Genomic DNA, 13,075 nt, shown 5'->3' on the forward strand with positions numbered 1-13,075 from the left:
TCAGTTATTCCACCCTCTTTTTCCAAGGGAAAGCTCTGGGCAGATCCCTGAGGGGCTCTGGGCAGGACCCTGAGGGGCTCTGGGGAGACCCTTGAGGGGCTCTGGGCGGGTCCCTTGAGGAGCTCTCGGCAGATCCTTGAGGGATTCAATTATTCAATTATTCCACCTTCTTTTTCCAAGGGAAAGCTCTGGGCCGGTCCCTGAGGGGCTCTGGGAGGGTCCTTGAGGGGCTCAGGCTCAGCTCATTTTCCCTCCTCTTCCCTTCTCCTCCATGTGCTTCTCTTGGATGTCTCAGTATCCCAAGTTTCCCTTCCCAGCCTTTTCCCCGAGATCACAGCTTTTGTCACACACCCCTTGGACAATCCATGGTGGGAGCCAGGTTGGCTTTTCAGGTTTGGAATTCCTTCGTTCTGTTTTTCAACCTGTAAAGGAGAAAATGTGTTACATGGACAGGGCTCGAGCTGTAAAACTGATCTGGTGTTTCCAAGGGGAATTCATCCTTCCCAGGAATCCATTTCTGTGGCAGAGCAGTGGGAACTTCCCGGAGTAACCCCAAACAGGATCTGCTGCTGGGACAACAAAGTCATGGAGCTGCTGGAGAGAGCCCAGAGGATTCACAGAGCTGCTCCAGGGCTGGAGCCCCTCTGCAGCCAGGCTGGGGGGCTCACCTGGGGAGGAGAAGCTGCAGGGAGAGCTCAGAGCCCCCGGCAGGGCCTGCAGGGGCTCCAGCAGAGCTGCAGAGGGACAGGGGACAAGGCCTGCAGGGACAGCACCCAGGGAATGGCTGCCAGTGCCAGAGGGCAGGGCTGGGTGGGATCCTGGCAATGAGGAATTGTTCCCTGGCAGGGTGGGCAGGCCCTGGCACAGGGTGCCCAGAGCAGCTGGGGCTGCCCCTGCATCCCTGGCAGTGCCCAAGGCCAGGCTGGACTCTGGGGACAGTGGGAGGTGTCCCTGCCATGGCAGGGGTGGCACTGGGTGGGATTTGGGGTCCCTCCCATTTCACATCAGGCTCACATGGCCATCTGGACCAAGGTGCCTGTGATGGATATTGGATTTGGGCCAGCTCTCTCTGTTGGCCTCTCTGCAGTGATCAGCTGCTCTGATCAATAATGTGATGTTGGTTCCCTGAGCAGGCACTGATTTCACCCCTCCAAGTCTTTATTTCCTCTGCCTTCCCTGGCTGGAGCTGTGACCTCCCCACTGCCCCACAGCCCCCACACCATGTACAGCCCCTTCCCTCCTCCCCCCAGCAGCCCTGGGAATCAATTCCAAGGAAATACTTGTAGATAGAATTCTTTATTTAATTTATTAGGCTTTATTTCAAATCCCAAAGGAGAATATGCCAACATGGGAGTACCGTCAGGACATCAGAGCCCAGAATACAATCTGCTTTCTCTGATTAAAAATCAGATTTCTCTGAATCTGTGTTTAAGGGGAGCTCCAAACCACCTCATCTGCTCTGTGTGTGGGAAACCTGATCCTTTCAGTAAGAACATTAAAATGGTTTCATAACTATATGAAAATACTAAAAGAAAACCACAAGTGTTGAGCTGCACAAAACCCCCAATTGTTTTCCAAATGTTCATAATTCCTGGGTGTCCCTCAGTGTTATTGCAGGTGAAAATGCTGGTTCCAGAATAAAGGCACTTCAGAATTCCTGAGGAATGTTTCACAAGCCAAGGACGTGTTTTGTGTCTGGTCTTTCTACTCATGGGAAAAAATAAACCCCTGGATCTGAGGGGAATTTGTGGGATTCACATGGGAATGCTGCAGACAAAGGGGCAGCAGACACTGAATGCTGCTGGCATCTGCTGGACTTCAGGTTTGGAATTGGCAGGGTGTGTCAAGGGGCTGGGCCACCACCAAACCAGGCAGCAAATGGAGAAAAATCCAATAACTGGTGTTTGGGGAGACAGCTTTTCCTGGTCTGATGAGGTTTTTAGAGTGGAGGGTTCTGCCTTTGTCTGTCTCTTCCATTGCAGTTTCCCTCAGCAGCACTTCCCAGCACAGGGAGGGTCCCTGTTAGGGAACAGCCCCGGTGGCTGGCAAACAGCTGGAGACTCACAGCTGGAGACTCACAGCTGGAGACTCACAGCTGGAGATTCACCACATTCCCCACCTGGCACGAGCGGAAGTTAATCCCAATGCTGGAGACAGCCATGTGACAAAGGCCTGTGCACTTCCCAGACGGATTGTGATTTTGCATGGAAGGGTCTCCAGTGTTGTCTCCAGCCCAGCCCAGGGCTGTTCAGACCCCCCTGGCTGCACTGGGGTTGTCAGGAACGCGACTGAGAGAACCAAACTGTTGGCCAAGGAAGCGATTAAAATGAGGAAGCACTTACAGGAGCCATTGCTGCACCCTCTGGGAGCGGCCCCCAAATTCCCACTGGTGGCTTTCCTGGGATTTGAACCGTGAGGGGCAGAGCCCGTGCCAGGCCCGTGCCAGGCCCGGCTCTATTTCCAGTAGATCTTGCCCGCCTCGCCCACGCGCACGGCGCCGCTGGCCACCAGCTGCAGCGCGGCGGGGAAGGCGCGGTGCTCGGCCTCCTTCACCCGCTCGGCCAGCGTGGCCTCCGTGTCCCCCAGCTTCACCGGCACCGCCTCCTGGAAGATGATGGCCCCGGCGTCCACCTCCTCCTGCAGCGGACACGGCAAGGTCAGGCTGGCACAGAGGGGAGGCCGGGGGTGCCTCGGGGAGCTGGCAGGAGCTGGGGTTTGGGCTGGTGGGACGGGGAGAGCAGGGGCTGGGGCTGGCTGTGCTCTGGGGAGGGTTCAGGGAGAGCAGGAGGGAGGCAGAACGGCAGGGAGCAACAATTCTGTCCCAGAAAAGCCCAGGGACAGGAGGGGCTGGGCTGGCGGGACGTTCTGTGCAGTCCTTGCCTCACTCCCCCTCTGACTGAGCCAGGACAGATCTTCCCTGGAACGCTGCTGGGGCAGATCCCTGCAGGGCAGGGGCCGTTCCTCAGCAGCTGCCACACAGAGAAACCCCGAGTCATGGCATAGAGAGAAAAATGCCGTTTTCCCTTCTATTGGGAAAAGTGATTCCACTCTCTTTTTCCAAGGGAAAGCAAAAATGCTGACACAGATTCCAGCAGCAGAGGGAGAGGGGAGCCAGAGGAGAGACCTTTGAACCCTGAGAAGTGACCAAAAGGGAACCAATGATCCCTGGCCTGAAAAAGTATGGCTGTGAAGCTGAGAAATCTCTGCTCTTTCTTCACTTAGGATCTGACCAGCATAAATTGTCAAGTTTTGCTCTGTTCCCACAAACGTCTAATCACTCCTTAAAAAATCTTTTGCCATTTCCAGTGGGGTTTTGTTTGTTTGTTTCTATTTTTTCTTTTTCTTGAAAGCAAGAAACAAAGCAGATTGTAGGACAAAACGCAGGAAGTTTGGGCCATGTTTAACAGAGCTTTGGCTTAGCCAAGGCCTTACATTAACTATTCCCCCTCTCCAGTGGGTGGAAGGCAGCAGTGGGATGCTTAGGGAAGAAGTTCCCTTAGGGAAAGCCTAAACTCCTGGACAAATTATCCATTTCCATTCCTTCTCCAGAGCCAGCAAACTACAGCACTGTGTGGCCACAATAAAATCTCCACCTCCTTTGGATGCAAAGTTCTGAACACAGAGCGCAGGAGATCAAACAAACACGAGGGTTTGGGGTGCTCCCAGCAGGCTCTGAGGTGAGAATGTTCAAAGAGGAGGATTGCAGAGGGGCAGGGAGGTGCAGATGTTCACAGGGGAGGATGCAGAGGTGCAGTAGATGTTCACAGGGGAGCATGCAGGGGCAGAGGGGTACTCACAGCCACGAAGTGCACGGTGCAGCCCGTGACCCTGACCCCGGCCTGCAGCACCAGCTTGTGCGCGTGCGCTCCCTTGAAGGACGGCAGCAGGGACGGGTGGATGTTCAGGATTTTCCCTGGGAAAGCAGAGCTGAGGTTATTGCCTTTCAGCACTTTCAGGCTGCTAAAAGGGCCACAACGAACAGAGGAACAAAATCATTTGTGCAAAGGATTTTTCACAAGTTTTGAAGATGCCAGCAGCCAGCCAGCCCCAAGTGCTGCGGTGTCTGTGTCTGAATCAGCAGAGTGCAGTTACAATGAATGGCTGAACACACCCCCAGGGATTAATAATGCTCACTGGCTGATGTAGCTGTCCCTTCCCTCAGCTCCCTGTCTTTCTTTGATCCCCAAACCCCTGGGGCTGGCACAGCCCTGCCAGCCCATGCAGTGCCAGCTGTGCCCACCTTGTGCCCAGCCCAGAGCACTCAGTGCCACCTCCAGGGCACACCTGCAGGGATGGGCACTGCAAAGCTCCCTGGGCAGCCCCTGCCAAGGCCTGAGCTCCCTTTCCATGGGCAAATTGCTGCTGCTGTCCCAGCTGAGCCTGCCCTGGCCCAGCCTGAGGCCGCTCCCTCTGCTCCTGTCCCTGTTCCCTGGCAGCAGAGCCCGACCCCCCCGGCTGTGCCCTCCTGGCAGGGACTTGTGCAGAGCCACGAGGGCCCCTGAGCCTCCTTTGCTCCAGGGTTTCTATTACCATTATTTTATTTAATTCTTTCTATAATCTCCATTCTACTCTTCTCTCTTTCTGGCAGCATCTTGGGGACTCCCTGCCCCTGGAGATCTGGGCAAGTTACAGGAGCAAATGTCTCATCTGATGTCCAGCAGTGTCTCAGATAGAGAGTGTCTCAGATAGAGATTTATATCTAAATAAAACCCTTTTTAAGCATCTCCCTCCCTGCAGCTTGAGCCCAAAAGGTTTCAGGGACAGTGGGCTGGAAACACCTCCCTGCTCCTCTGCCTCCATTTCCCATAAGAATGGGATGTGGGCTCCTGCTTGCTTGGGTTTGTTTGGTTCTGTTTCCACCTGTGCTCTGTTATCACTCACAATTAACACTTTAACCTGTCCTTTGTTAACAGCCATAATTCACACTTCAGGGCTGTTAAGCAAGAAGGAATTTCATAACTCCCACTGAGTGTCCTTGTGACTGAGAGAGAGAAAGCAAAAGGAGCAGCTTTGAGCAAAGCAGCAGCAGGAATTGATTCTTCCTGGATAATTCAGGGGTGTCAGGGGCCAGGACAGGGTCCTGCAGCTGGCCCAGCTCCCTGAGCTGAGCTCAAGGTCTGAGCTCCCATCTCGTGGTCCCAGCTCAGGTTTTCAAGCTCAGTCCAGTTCTGGACATTTAAAAAATGAGTTTGACTCATTAACTCATTAACTAACTCTTTAGTTTAACTCCTCTGTCTGGAAAAAGTCTTTACTTTTCTCTCACACAGTCATGCAGGTAAAGCAAATCCTGCAATGTGCAGGACAAGAGTCAGTGCTCTGTCCCTGAATCAGATGGCAGTAAAATCCTTTATTTGCACAAGATTCTGCACTAGAGGAAGTTCTGTTCTGTCCTGTACAGAGACTGCCTGCTCCAAAGCCATCCCTTGGAGTGAGAGATTCTGTCTCCTCCTGACACTGCCCCCAGCACAGGCACTTCCATCTCTGGGCCCTGAGTGGAGACAAACAAAAGCAATTCACCTGACTGGCTTCACCTGACAGCTCCAAAACCACAGCAAGGCCTCTCAGGAGTGCCTGCTTTGCTCTACTGATTCTAAAGAGAGGTTTGAAAAGAAGTTCAGGTGTGAAATGTTGCTGGCACACCCAGGGGAACACAAAAGTCACCAAAGAACAGTGAAAGCTGCAAGGCAGAGGCTGACCAGGCTGTGCCTGCTCTGGGCAGCTTTAGGTAACCCTGGCCCAAAGCAGAGCAAGCAGCAGCTGCTCTGTGTGCCCAGGACTCCTGGAAAACACAGGAGGAGAGAAAAGGAACAGCTGGGCAGGGAGAGCAGGCCCTGAAGGTGTCACCAGCCTCTCAGAGAGCTGGAAAACTAAAAGATGAGCAGAGTGGAGACACTGTGAACATCTGAGCAAGCACAGCCTGCATCTGCCTGTGGAACACCCCACCATGGACCCAGGCAGCTCCTGGGACTGGCCAGGGCTTCTTACCCAGAACTGCAAAATGCTGCCCAGTTTGGTGGTTTTACTGCAAAATGCTGCCCAGTTTGGTGGTTTTACTGCTAAATGCTGCCCAGTTTGGTGGTTTTACAAGGACCCAGAGCGGTTCCTCTGTCAGGGGAAGGAATCTCAGTGGCTGGGTGCTTACCTCTGCCAGCACCTCCTGTGTGCAGAGGCACAAAGCCTTCACAGCCTTTTAAAAGATATTTTCTAAGAAATCAAAGACTGCCAGACTTGTGTCTGCCCTTGGCTTCCTTCAGGCTCTGCACAGGTGCACTGCCTTTCCCTCTCATCCTTTTCCTTACAAGATGGGAAGGGTTTCATTTCACAGAATCCCAGGATGGCAGGGTTGGAGGGGAACTTTGAACATCACCATGTTTAATCAGGTGCCCTCTCTCTTTTTCCTGGTGGCAACCTCTGCAGTGCCCTGGTGCCCAGGCACAGCCCCCCAGCTGTGCTCACCTTCCCATTTCTTGACAAAAGGCCCCGAGAGGATGCGCATGAAGCCGGCCAGGCAGATCAGCTCCACCGAGAACTCCTCCAGGACCTTGTCCACGGCGCTGTCGAACTCGGTGCGGCTCTGGTACCTCGTGTGCTCCACCACCTGGGCACCAAAGCACACAACAGGGATGTGCTGGGATTCCAGCAGGAGGAACAGCCCCTCCGTGCCCAGCCGACAGACACGGTGCAGCCTGTGCTCCTCCCCACACACAGGGGGCAGTGGGACAAACACGTTTGGCTTGATAAGCCCACGGCTCTCGATGCTATGGAGCACCCTACGTGGATTTGGTGATCCATGGAACACCCTACAAGTGCGGGGCTTTAAGCCATCCTGAAGTCTTCCAAAGATTTCCCCCACTTCAAGGCCTCTGGCAGTCATAAGCAGTTGAATCGTGGCAAAAACTGCACCAGAAAAGCTTGGGAAAAAGGCTGCTCACAAACTCCTAAACCAGCCCCTACCCCACAATGATGGAATCCCAGAATCCCAGACTGGTTTGTGTTGGGAGGGACCTTAAATTCCACCCAGTGCCACCCCTGCCATGGCAGGGACACCTCCCACTGTCCCCAGAGTCCAGCCTGGCCTTGGGCACTGCCAGGGACGCAGGGGCAGCCCCAGCTGCTCTGGGCACCCTGTGCCAGGGCCTGCCCACCCTGCCAGGGAACAATTCCTCATGGCCAGGATCCCACCCAGCCCTGCCCTCTGGCACTGGCAGCCATGCCCTGGGTGCTGTCCCTGCAGGCCTTGTCCCCAGTCCCTCTGCAGCTCTGCTGGAGCCCCTGCAGGCCCTGCCAGGGGCTCTGAGCTCTCCCTGCAGCTTCTCCTCCCCAGGTGAGCACCCCCAGCTCTCCCAGCCTGAGCTGTGTGTTTTCCACCCAGGGCAGATCCCCTGATTTAAGCAGGATAAGGGACCATTACCTAACCTAGAGCACCCACTCTTCAACAGAAGCCCCTGTCAAAGGTCACCAGAGTCACAGGGGTGGTTTGGGAAAAGCCAGGGCTGCTCAGGTGACAGGGACAGCAGGCACTGGGCACAGAGACCAGCCCTGGGCTGCACCAGCCTCTGCCCCTGTGCCTGTCCCACCCCTCAGTCCTCAGCTGAGCCCCCAGGGCCATCAGCTCTCCCACACTGGTTTTTCCCTGATAAAAACCCTGGGGCTGGCACCGGTTGGGCGTTCAGGGCCTTTCCCAGCCAGGCCAGTCTGTGATTCTCTGTTTGTTCTTCACATTTCCCCAGTGCCCTTTGTGTCCTCCCAAGGAGGAGCTGCAGCACCAGCACAGATCCCAGCACCAATAAAGGAGCAAAGTCTGGGCCCCAGTTTCCCTGGGTCTGTATTCAGCAGGGAACAGTGACTGCAAAGGGTTTCTAAGTGACAACAGGATCATTTCAGATCTGGCACACAAAGGGAAGGCACACAAAACCCATGGAAGCTCAGGGAGCCCTGGGAATGATTCCTGGGGAGCCTGAGGCAATACCCAGGGAGGCCCCACTGAGTGTGACCTCTCTATTCCATTCAAATCAACCACCAGGTCATTTTAAAATTAAATTCACGTGAAATAGATTGGTACTTCAGTGTCAATGCCCTACAGTTAAGCAACTGACAAAGTTTAAGCTGTAACTGGAAGTTTTATGCTGGTTTAATGCAATAACTGTCCCCAGAGCATCAGGATTGCTGGCAGAGAGGGAGAAAAGGAAGGATTTTGCTGTCACAAGTTCACAACAGACCAAGAAAGAAAAGCCAACGCTCCCTACCAGCCCATGTGTTACCCCATTAAACTCATCAACACCTTCCTGCTGCAGTCCCAACCAAAGGTGGCTATTACAAAAGGAAATGCTCACCCTTGTAGGAATCCCAGCTCTCTCAGCTTTCCTCAGCCCCTCCACACCAGGTTTGTTGGAGATAACCAGAACTATCTGTGCATAGCTGGTGTCTTTCTTTGTGCTGTTGATGAGGGCTTCCAGGTTTGTGCCTGGGGGACAGAGAATAACTCAGGGATCCTGAGAATAAATAGAGGGAACAGCTGGAAGAGGCTTTAAATAAGCATCACTGAGGGGGAGACCAAACCAAACAGCCCTGATGAAACTTTAATCCTTTTTTAATTGATTTGCTGGGAGCTGATTCAGACAGCTGAAGGCCTTTCCTGGCAGCTGCACTTGGAAACTGTAATTGATAGCACTGGATTGGTGGCCTTAGTGATTGGGAACACTGGAAATAGAATAGATGGAGTTCTACATGGCAAGAAGAACTTCTGCTCTATCTGTGAAATGATGCTGCTGTTCCTACAGGGCAGAGTGGGAGCCTGAATCTGGACACCTGCAGAGGTTTGGGGATAAACTGAACCCAGTTTACAGCAGAGGTTAAAAGAGGTTTGTGACTGACATCAATCCAAGCACAACATCTCCCCTGCCTGCTAGAACCTACCAGAGTGCCCATGGAGAACTGCAGGGACTTTAAATGCAAGCTGAATTCCCTCCTGCACAGGCTGCATCCCAGGGCAGCAAAGAGCAGCACTCACCTGTTCCAGAGATGAGGACAGCAACCTTCATTTTGCCTGTCTGGATCTTGCCCTGGATGTGGCTCTGCACACACAGGGACCTGTTTGCTTGCAGGGCCCGATGCAGATTGAGGACTTTAACGCTGTCAGAGCCTGAGCAGGCACAAGGAAAAACCCAAAAAACAGCAAAACAAAGTGTCAGTAAAGGGAGAAACAGAGAGAGGAGAAAAGCCCCCATGGGAGAGATTAATGAACTCTAATAATAATAATTGATAATCAGTTCAATACCCCCACAAAAAAAGTCAGGGAGGTGCCAGTGCAGAGGTTTTCACCTCATGAAGACTCCCAGACAAGGGAATTTCCCTCTGCTTCTCATTTCTGCTGGTTTCCCCCAAGGCAGAGCAAGCTGCAGTAACCTTTCTGCAGGGGCACCACTCTGCCGATGAGCCAGGCGGTCTCGTGTCCCTGGATGTCCCTGAGCACCTGCTGGGCCCTCTCCTGCTGCACCACCAGCACTGCCCCCAGCCCACAGTTGAAGGTCCGGGCCATCTCCTCCTCAGACAGGTTCCCTTCCTTGTGCAGCCAGCAGAAGATTTCAGGGATCTTCCACGTGAGAGCATCTGAAGAGAATGGGAAATACAGATCAAGAGTGGGAATTGCTGCCAATGGACTACAATTATTGGGGTGTTAAGAGGCAAAATCTGTCACAAAAATCCCCCACTGCCCCACTTCCAACCATGTGAGGATGACTTACAGCAGCACAAAAATGCTTCTGGACAAAGCACTGGAAAGGAATTCCAAGGACAGGAAATTTCTTTCTTGTCATGTTCTCTTTGAAAATGGTTCTATCCCAGTTTCTACAGATCCATGGAATCACAGAATGGTTTGGGTGGGAAGGGACCTTAAACCCTCATGGCCAGGATCCCACCCAGCCCTGCCCTCTGGCACTGGCAGCCATTCCCTGGGTGCTGTCCCTGCAGGCCTTGTCCCCAGTCCCTCTGCAGCTCTGCTGGAGCCCCTGCAGGCCCTGCCAGGGGCTCGGAGCTCTCCCTGCAGCTTCTCCTCTCCAGGTTGAGCATTCCCAGCTCTCCCAGCCTGGCCCAGAGCAGAGGTGCACACACACATAAATATTTATCAGTGGACAAGTGGAAAATGATTCATGTGCAGTTCTTGAGTTCAGAACTCACTATTAATTCCTTGTTTTATTGTACAACCCCGTGAGCTCTCACAACCTGTGCCAGCCTTTTCCCACCTTCCCCAGCAGTGAAACCTTTCCAGCACACCTGAGGGGAGAGTGCTGAGGATTGATGAAGCCAAACAGCAGGAGCTCTCCCTGAGCTCACAAGCACCTCTGAATGCTAATTGAAAACTTCATGAGTATCATTTAATTAGCAATAATTTCGTAGGGAATTGCAAATGGTGCGGCTGACTTGGGAATGCTGGTAATGCTGTTTTCTTCTTGCAAGTGTCCTATGAAATCCAATCCCAAACACCCCCAGGGGAAGGAATTCAGTGGGGAGCAGTCTTTCCACCACAAAGGAGGCACTAGCTGTTTTGACTGGCTCTGGTTCAGGTGCAAGGAAAAACTCAAACATTTCTAGAGAGACACGTCCAGCTCCTCCAGCACAGCTCAGCTGCTGTGGCCACAGCAAGGCACAGTAAGGTGAGGGTTTTTCCACAGCTCTCCTTCTCTCTCACCTAGAACGACGCCCAGGGAGTCTGGGAGGACCCTGGGGATGTTTTCCAGCAGGCCCCCTCCGGTGATGTGGGCGTAGGCTTTGACGTGGCCCGAGCGCAGCACGGGCAGCAGGGTCTTGCTGTAGAGCTTGGTTGGGGTCAACAGCAGCTCTCCTGCCCAGGGAAAGCATGGAGAGAAATGGGAATCAGTACAAAATGGGGGGAATCTCAAAACAGCAGTTTGGATAGTAATGAGCATTGTACTGGAGAGACACACAAAGTTTTACCTTTGTCATTTTAGCCCACAATTAATTATTTATCCCCCTCCCTTTGTTTCTTCCCCGCACATGAGACTCTCAGGAAAAGAAAAAGATGAAAACATGCTAAAGATGGAATGATTTTCTTTTTTTGGTGCCTGAGAAAGTTTCAAAGGCCCAGCTGGGAGGAAGCTCAGGAGGAAGCAGTACCCAGAGTCTGGTCCCCGGAGACCCCGACGCGGGAGGAGAAATCCAGGGACGACTTCTCCACGATCTTCCTGACGAGGCTGAAGCCGTTGCTGTGGACCCCAGAAGATGCCACCCCGATGACCACGTCCCCCTCAGTGATCCTGTCCAGCTGGGGCAGCATCTGCCCTCTCTCCACGGCCCCCACAGCAAAGCCAGCCAGGTCGTACTCGCCAGGGGGATACATCCCCGGCATCTCGGCCGTTTCTCCTCCTGGGGACCAAAACACAGCAGAGAGGGGCTGAAACAGCCTGGCTTTGATCATGGAATCCCACAATGGCTTGGCTTGGAAGGGATTTTAAAGCTCATCTCATCCCTGGTTTGGGTTGGAAGGGATTTTAAAGCTCATCTCATTGCACCCTGGCAGGGACACCTCCCACTGTCCCAGGCTGCTCCAAGCCCCAGTGCCCAACCTGGCCTTGGGGTCCAGGGGCAGCCCCAGCTGCTCTGGGTAAAATCCTGCCTTTTTCTCTCCTCTTCCCACTTTGCACTCCCTGCCCTGTGCTCCAGCTTCCCCTGCTTTTTCAGTCCTGGTGTTTCAGCTGTATTTAATGAGGGCTGGATCAAATGGAGGACGGAGAGCTGCTTGGCCACCCACCACTTAAATCCACAAATAATTGTGCAAAACCAGGGAAGAGATGAGCCCTCACCCCCTCACTGTCAGGGGGGTTATGAGTTAAATTTGTTGAGCTGAAGGTTCAGCTCTTGCAGAAAGGCCTGTGGGGTTTGAAAATCTTGAACTGGAGATAAAATCTTGACATTTTGGTGGTTTCATCACAAGGTTTCACCTAACACAGACCTTGCTGCAGCATGAATGGGGTGATTATATTTGATAAATGCAGAGAACACCTTAAAACAAACATAAAGCTGACCAACAGTTCATGCAGGAAAAAAGTAAACCAGAGCATAAAGAGCCTCTTGTTCAAAGCTTATAAACAGACCCAAAATGACACCCACTGAGAAAGGACTTGTGTTCCTAACTTCCCTAAAATTTGGAAAAAAGGACAGAACCTTTTCTCAACATCTAACTTAAATCTGTACCTAAACCTAATCTAAATTTAACCTAAACTTTTAAAGCACTGTCTCCTTCCACTGTGATTCACATCAAGTTCCCTGAAAGCAAAGACATGGAACATTTTGCTTTTTCACTCCTCCCAGATTCTTCCACCGAGTAGGAAACCAACTGCATTCACACCAACTAAAAGACCTTGCAGAAGGTTTCTCAGGTCCCCCTGAGAAGTGTTCCTACCCAAAAGAGCACATCCAGCCTTCCTGCAGGCATCAGCAATTCCTGCAATGACGCCCTGAGCCACGTCCACGTCGAGTTTGCCGCAGGCAAAATAATCCAGGAAGAAGAGGGGCTCAGCCCCCTGGGCCAGGATGTCATTGACACACATGGCCACCAGGTCCTGCCCGATGGTGTCGTGTTTCTGGCACTCCTGAGCAATCTGCAAGACAGGGAGAAGCCTGGGATCAGCTCTGGGCCCCTGGAGCACAGGCAGGGTCTGCAAGGGACTGAAATCAGGAGCAGAGTCTGTGAGCAATGGGCCAAAATCCCTCCAGGTGCTCTTTGAGGAGCAGCTTTGTTTATTATCCTCTCCTAACTCTCTTCAGGAATTATTCCTGTCTCCACTGGCAAATCCAAAAGGCACTGAGAAGGAAACTGCTGCGAAAGGGTTTCCTTGCAGCCCAAACACAACAGCAAACCTGGGATTAAATGTTTTTCCCCATCAATTAATCTTTTTTGAGGGTGGAGATGCTGCCTTTGTGAAACAAGATTCCTGGTTATATTCTTAATATTTAAACCCAGTTATTTTAGGCATCTTATCAACTTCTGACATTTATTGATGATATTATCATATCAACTTCTGATAGTTGATATTATCATATCAGTTGATAGTATCAG

The 13,075-nt window shown here is 52.5% G+C and overlaps 1 protein-coding gene across 1 annotated transcript in view; it reads right to left on the reverse strand.

Annotated features, from left to right (window-relative positions):
* Nucleotides 1-1,280: 1,280 nt before the first annotated feature.
* The window catches only part of GART (phosphoribosylglycinamide formyltransferase, phosphoribosylglycinamide synthetase, phosphoribosylaminoimidazole synthetase), a 34,719-nt gene continuing 22,924 nt past the window's right edge, over nucleotides 1,281-13,075 (reverse strand). Inside the window, exons 15-23 of the mRNA XM_058018869.1 lie at nucleotides 12,419-12,617; nucleotides 11,134-11,382; nucleotides 10,688-10,840; nucleotides 9,406-9,609; nucleotides 9,011-9,142; nucleotides 8,334-8,464; nucleotides 6,457-6,598; nucleotides 3,798-3,913; nucleotides 1,281-2,637 (exon numbers count right to left, since the gene is read on the reverse strand). Coding sequence (XP_057874852.1) covers nucleotides 2,455-2,637; nucleotides 3,798-3,913; nucleotides 6,457-6,598; nucleotides 8,334-8,464; nucleotides 9,011-9,142; nucleotides 9,406-9,609; nucleotides 10,688-10,840; nucleotides 11,134-11,382; nucleotides 12,419-12,617 — 1,509 coding nt within the window. The 3' untranslated portion in view covers nucleotides 1,281-2,454. The remainder of the gene's footprint in view (nucleotides 2,638-3,797; nucleotides 3,914-6,456; nucleotides 6,599-8,333; nucleotides 8,465-9,010; nucleotides 9,143-9,405; nucleotides 9,610-10,687; nucleotides 10,841-11,133; nucleotides 11,383-12,418; nucleotides 12,618-13,075) is intronic.

This window comes from Melospiza georgiana, chromosome 2 (assembly GCF_028018845.1).
Source record: "Melospiza georgiana isolate bMelGeo1 chromosome 2, bMelGeo1.pri, whole genome shotgun sequence".
Taxonomy (NCBI): domain Eukaryota; kingdom Metazoa; phylum Chordata; class Aves; order Passeriformes; family Passerellidae; genus Melospiza; species Melospiza georgiana.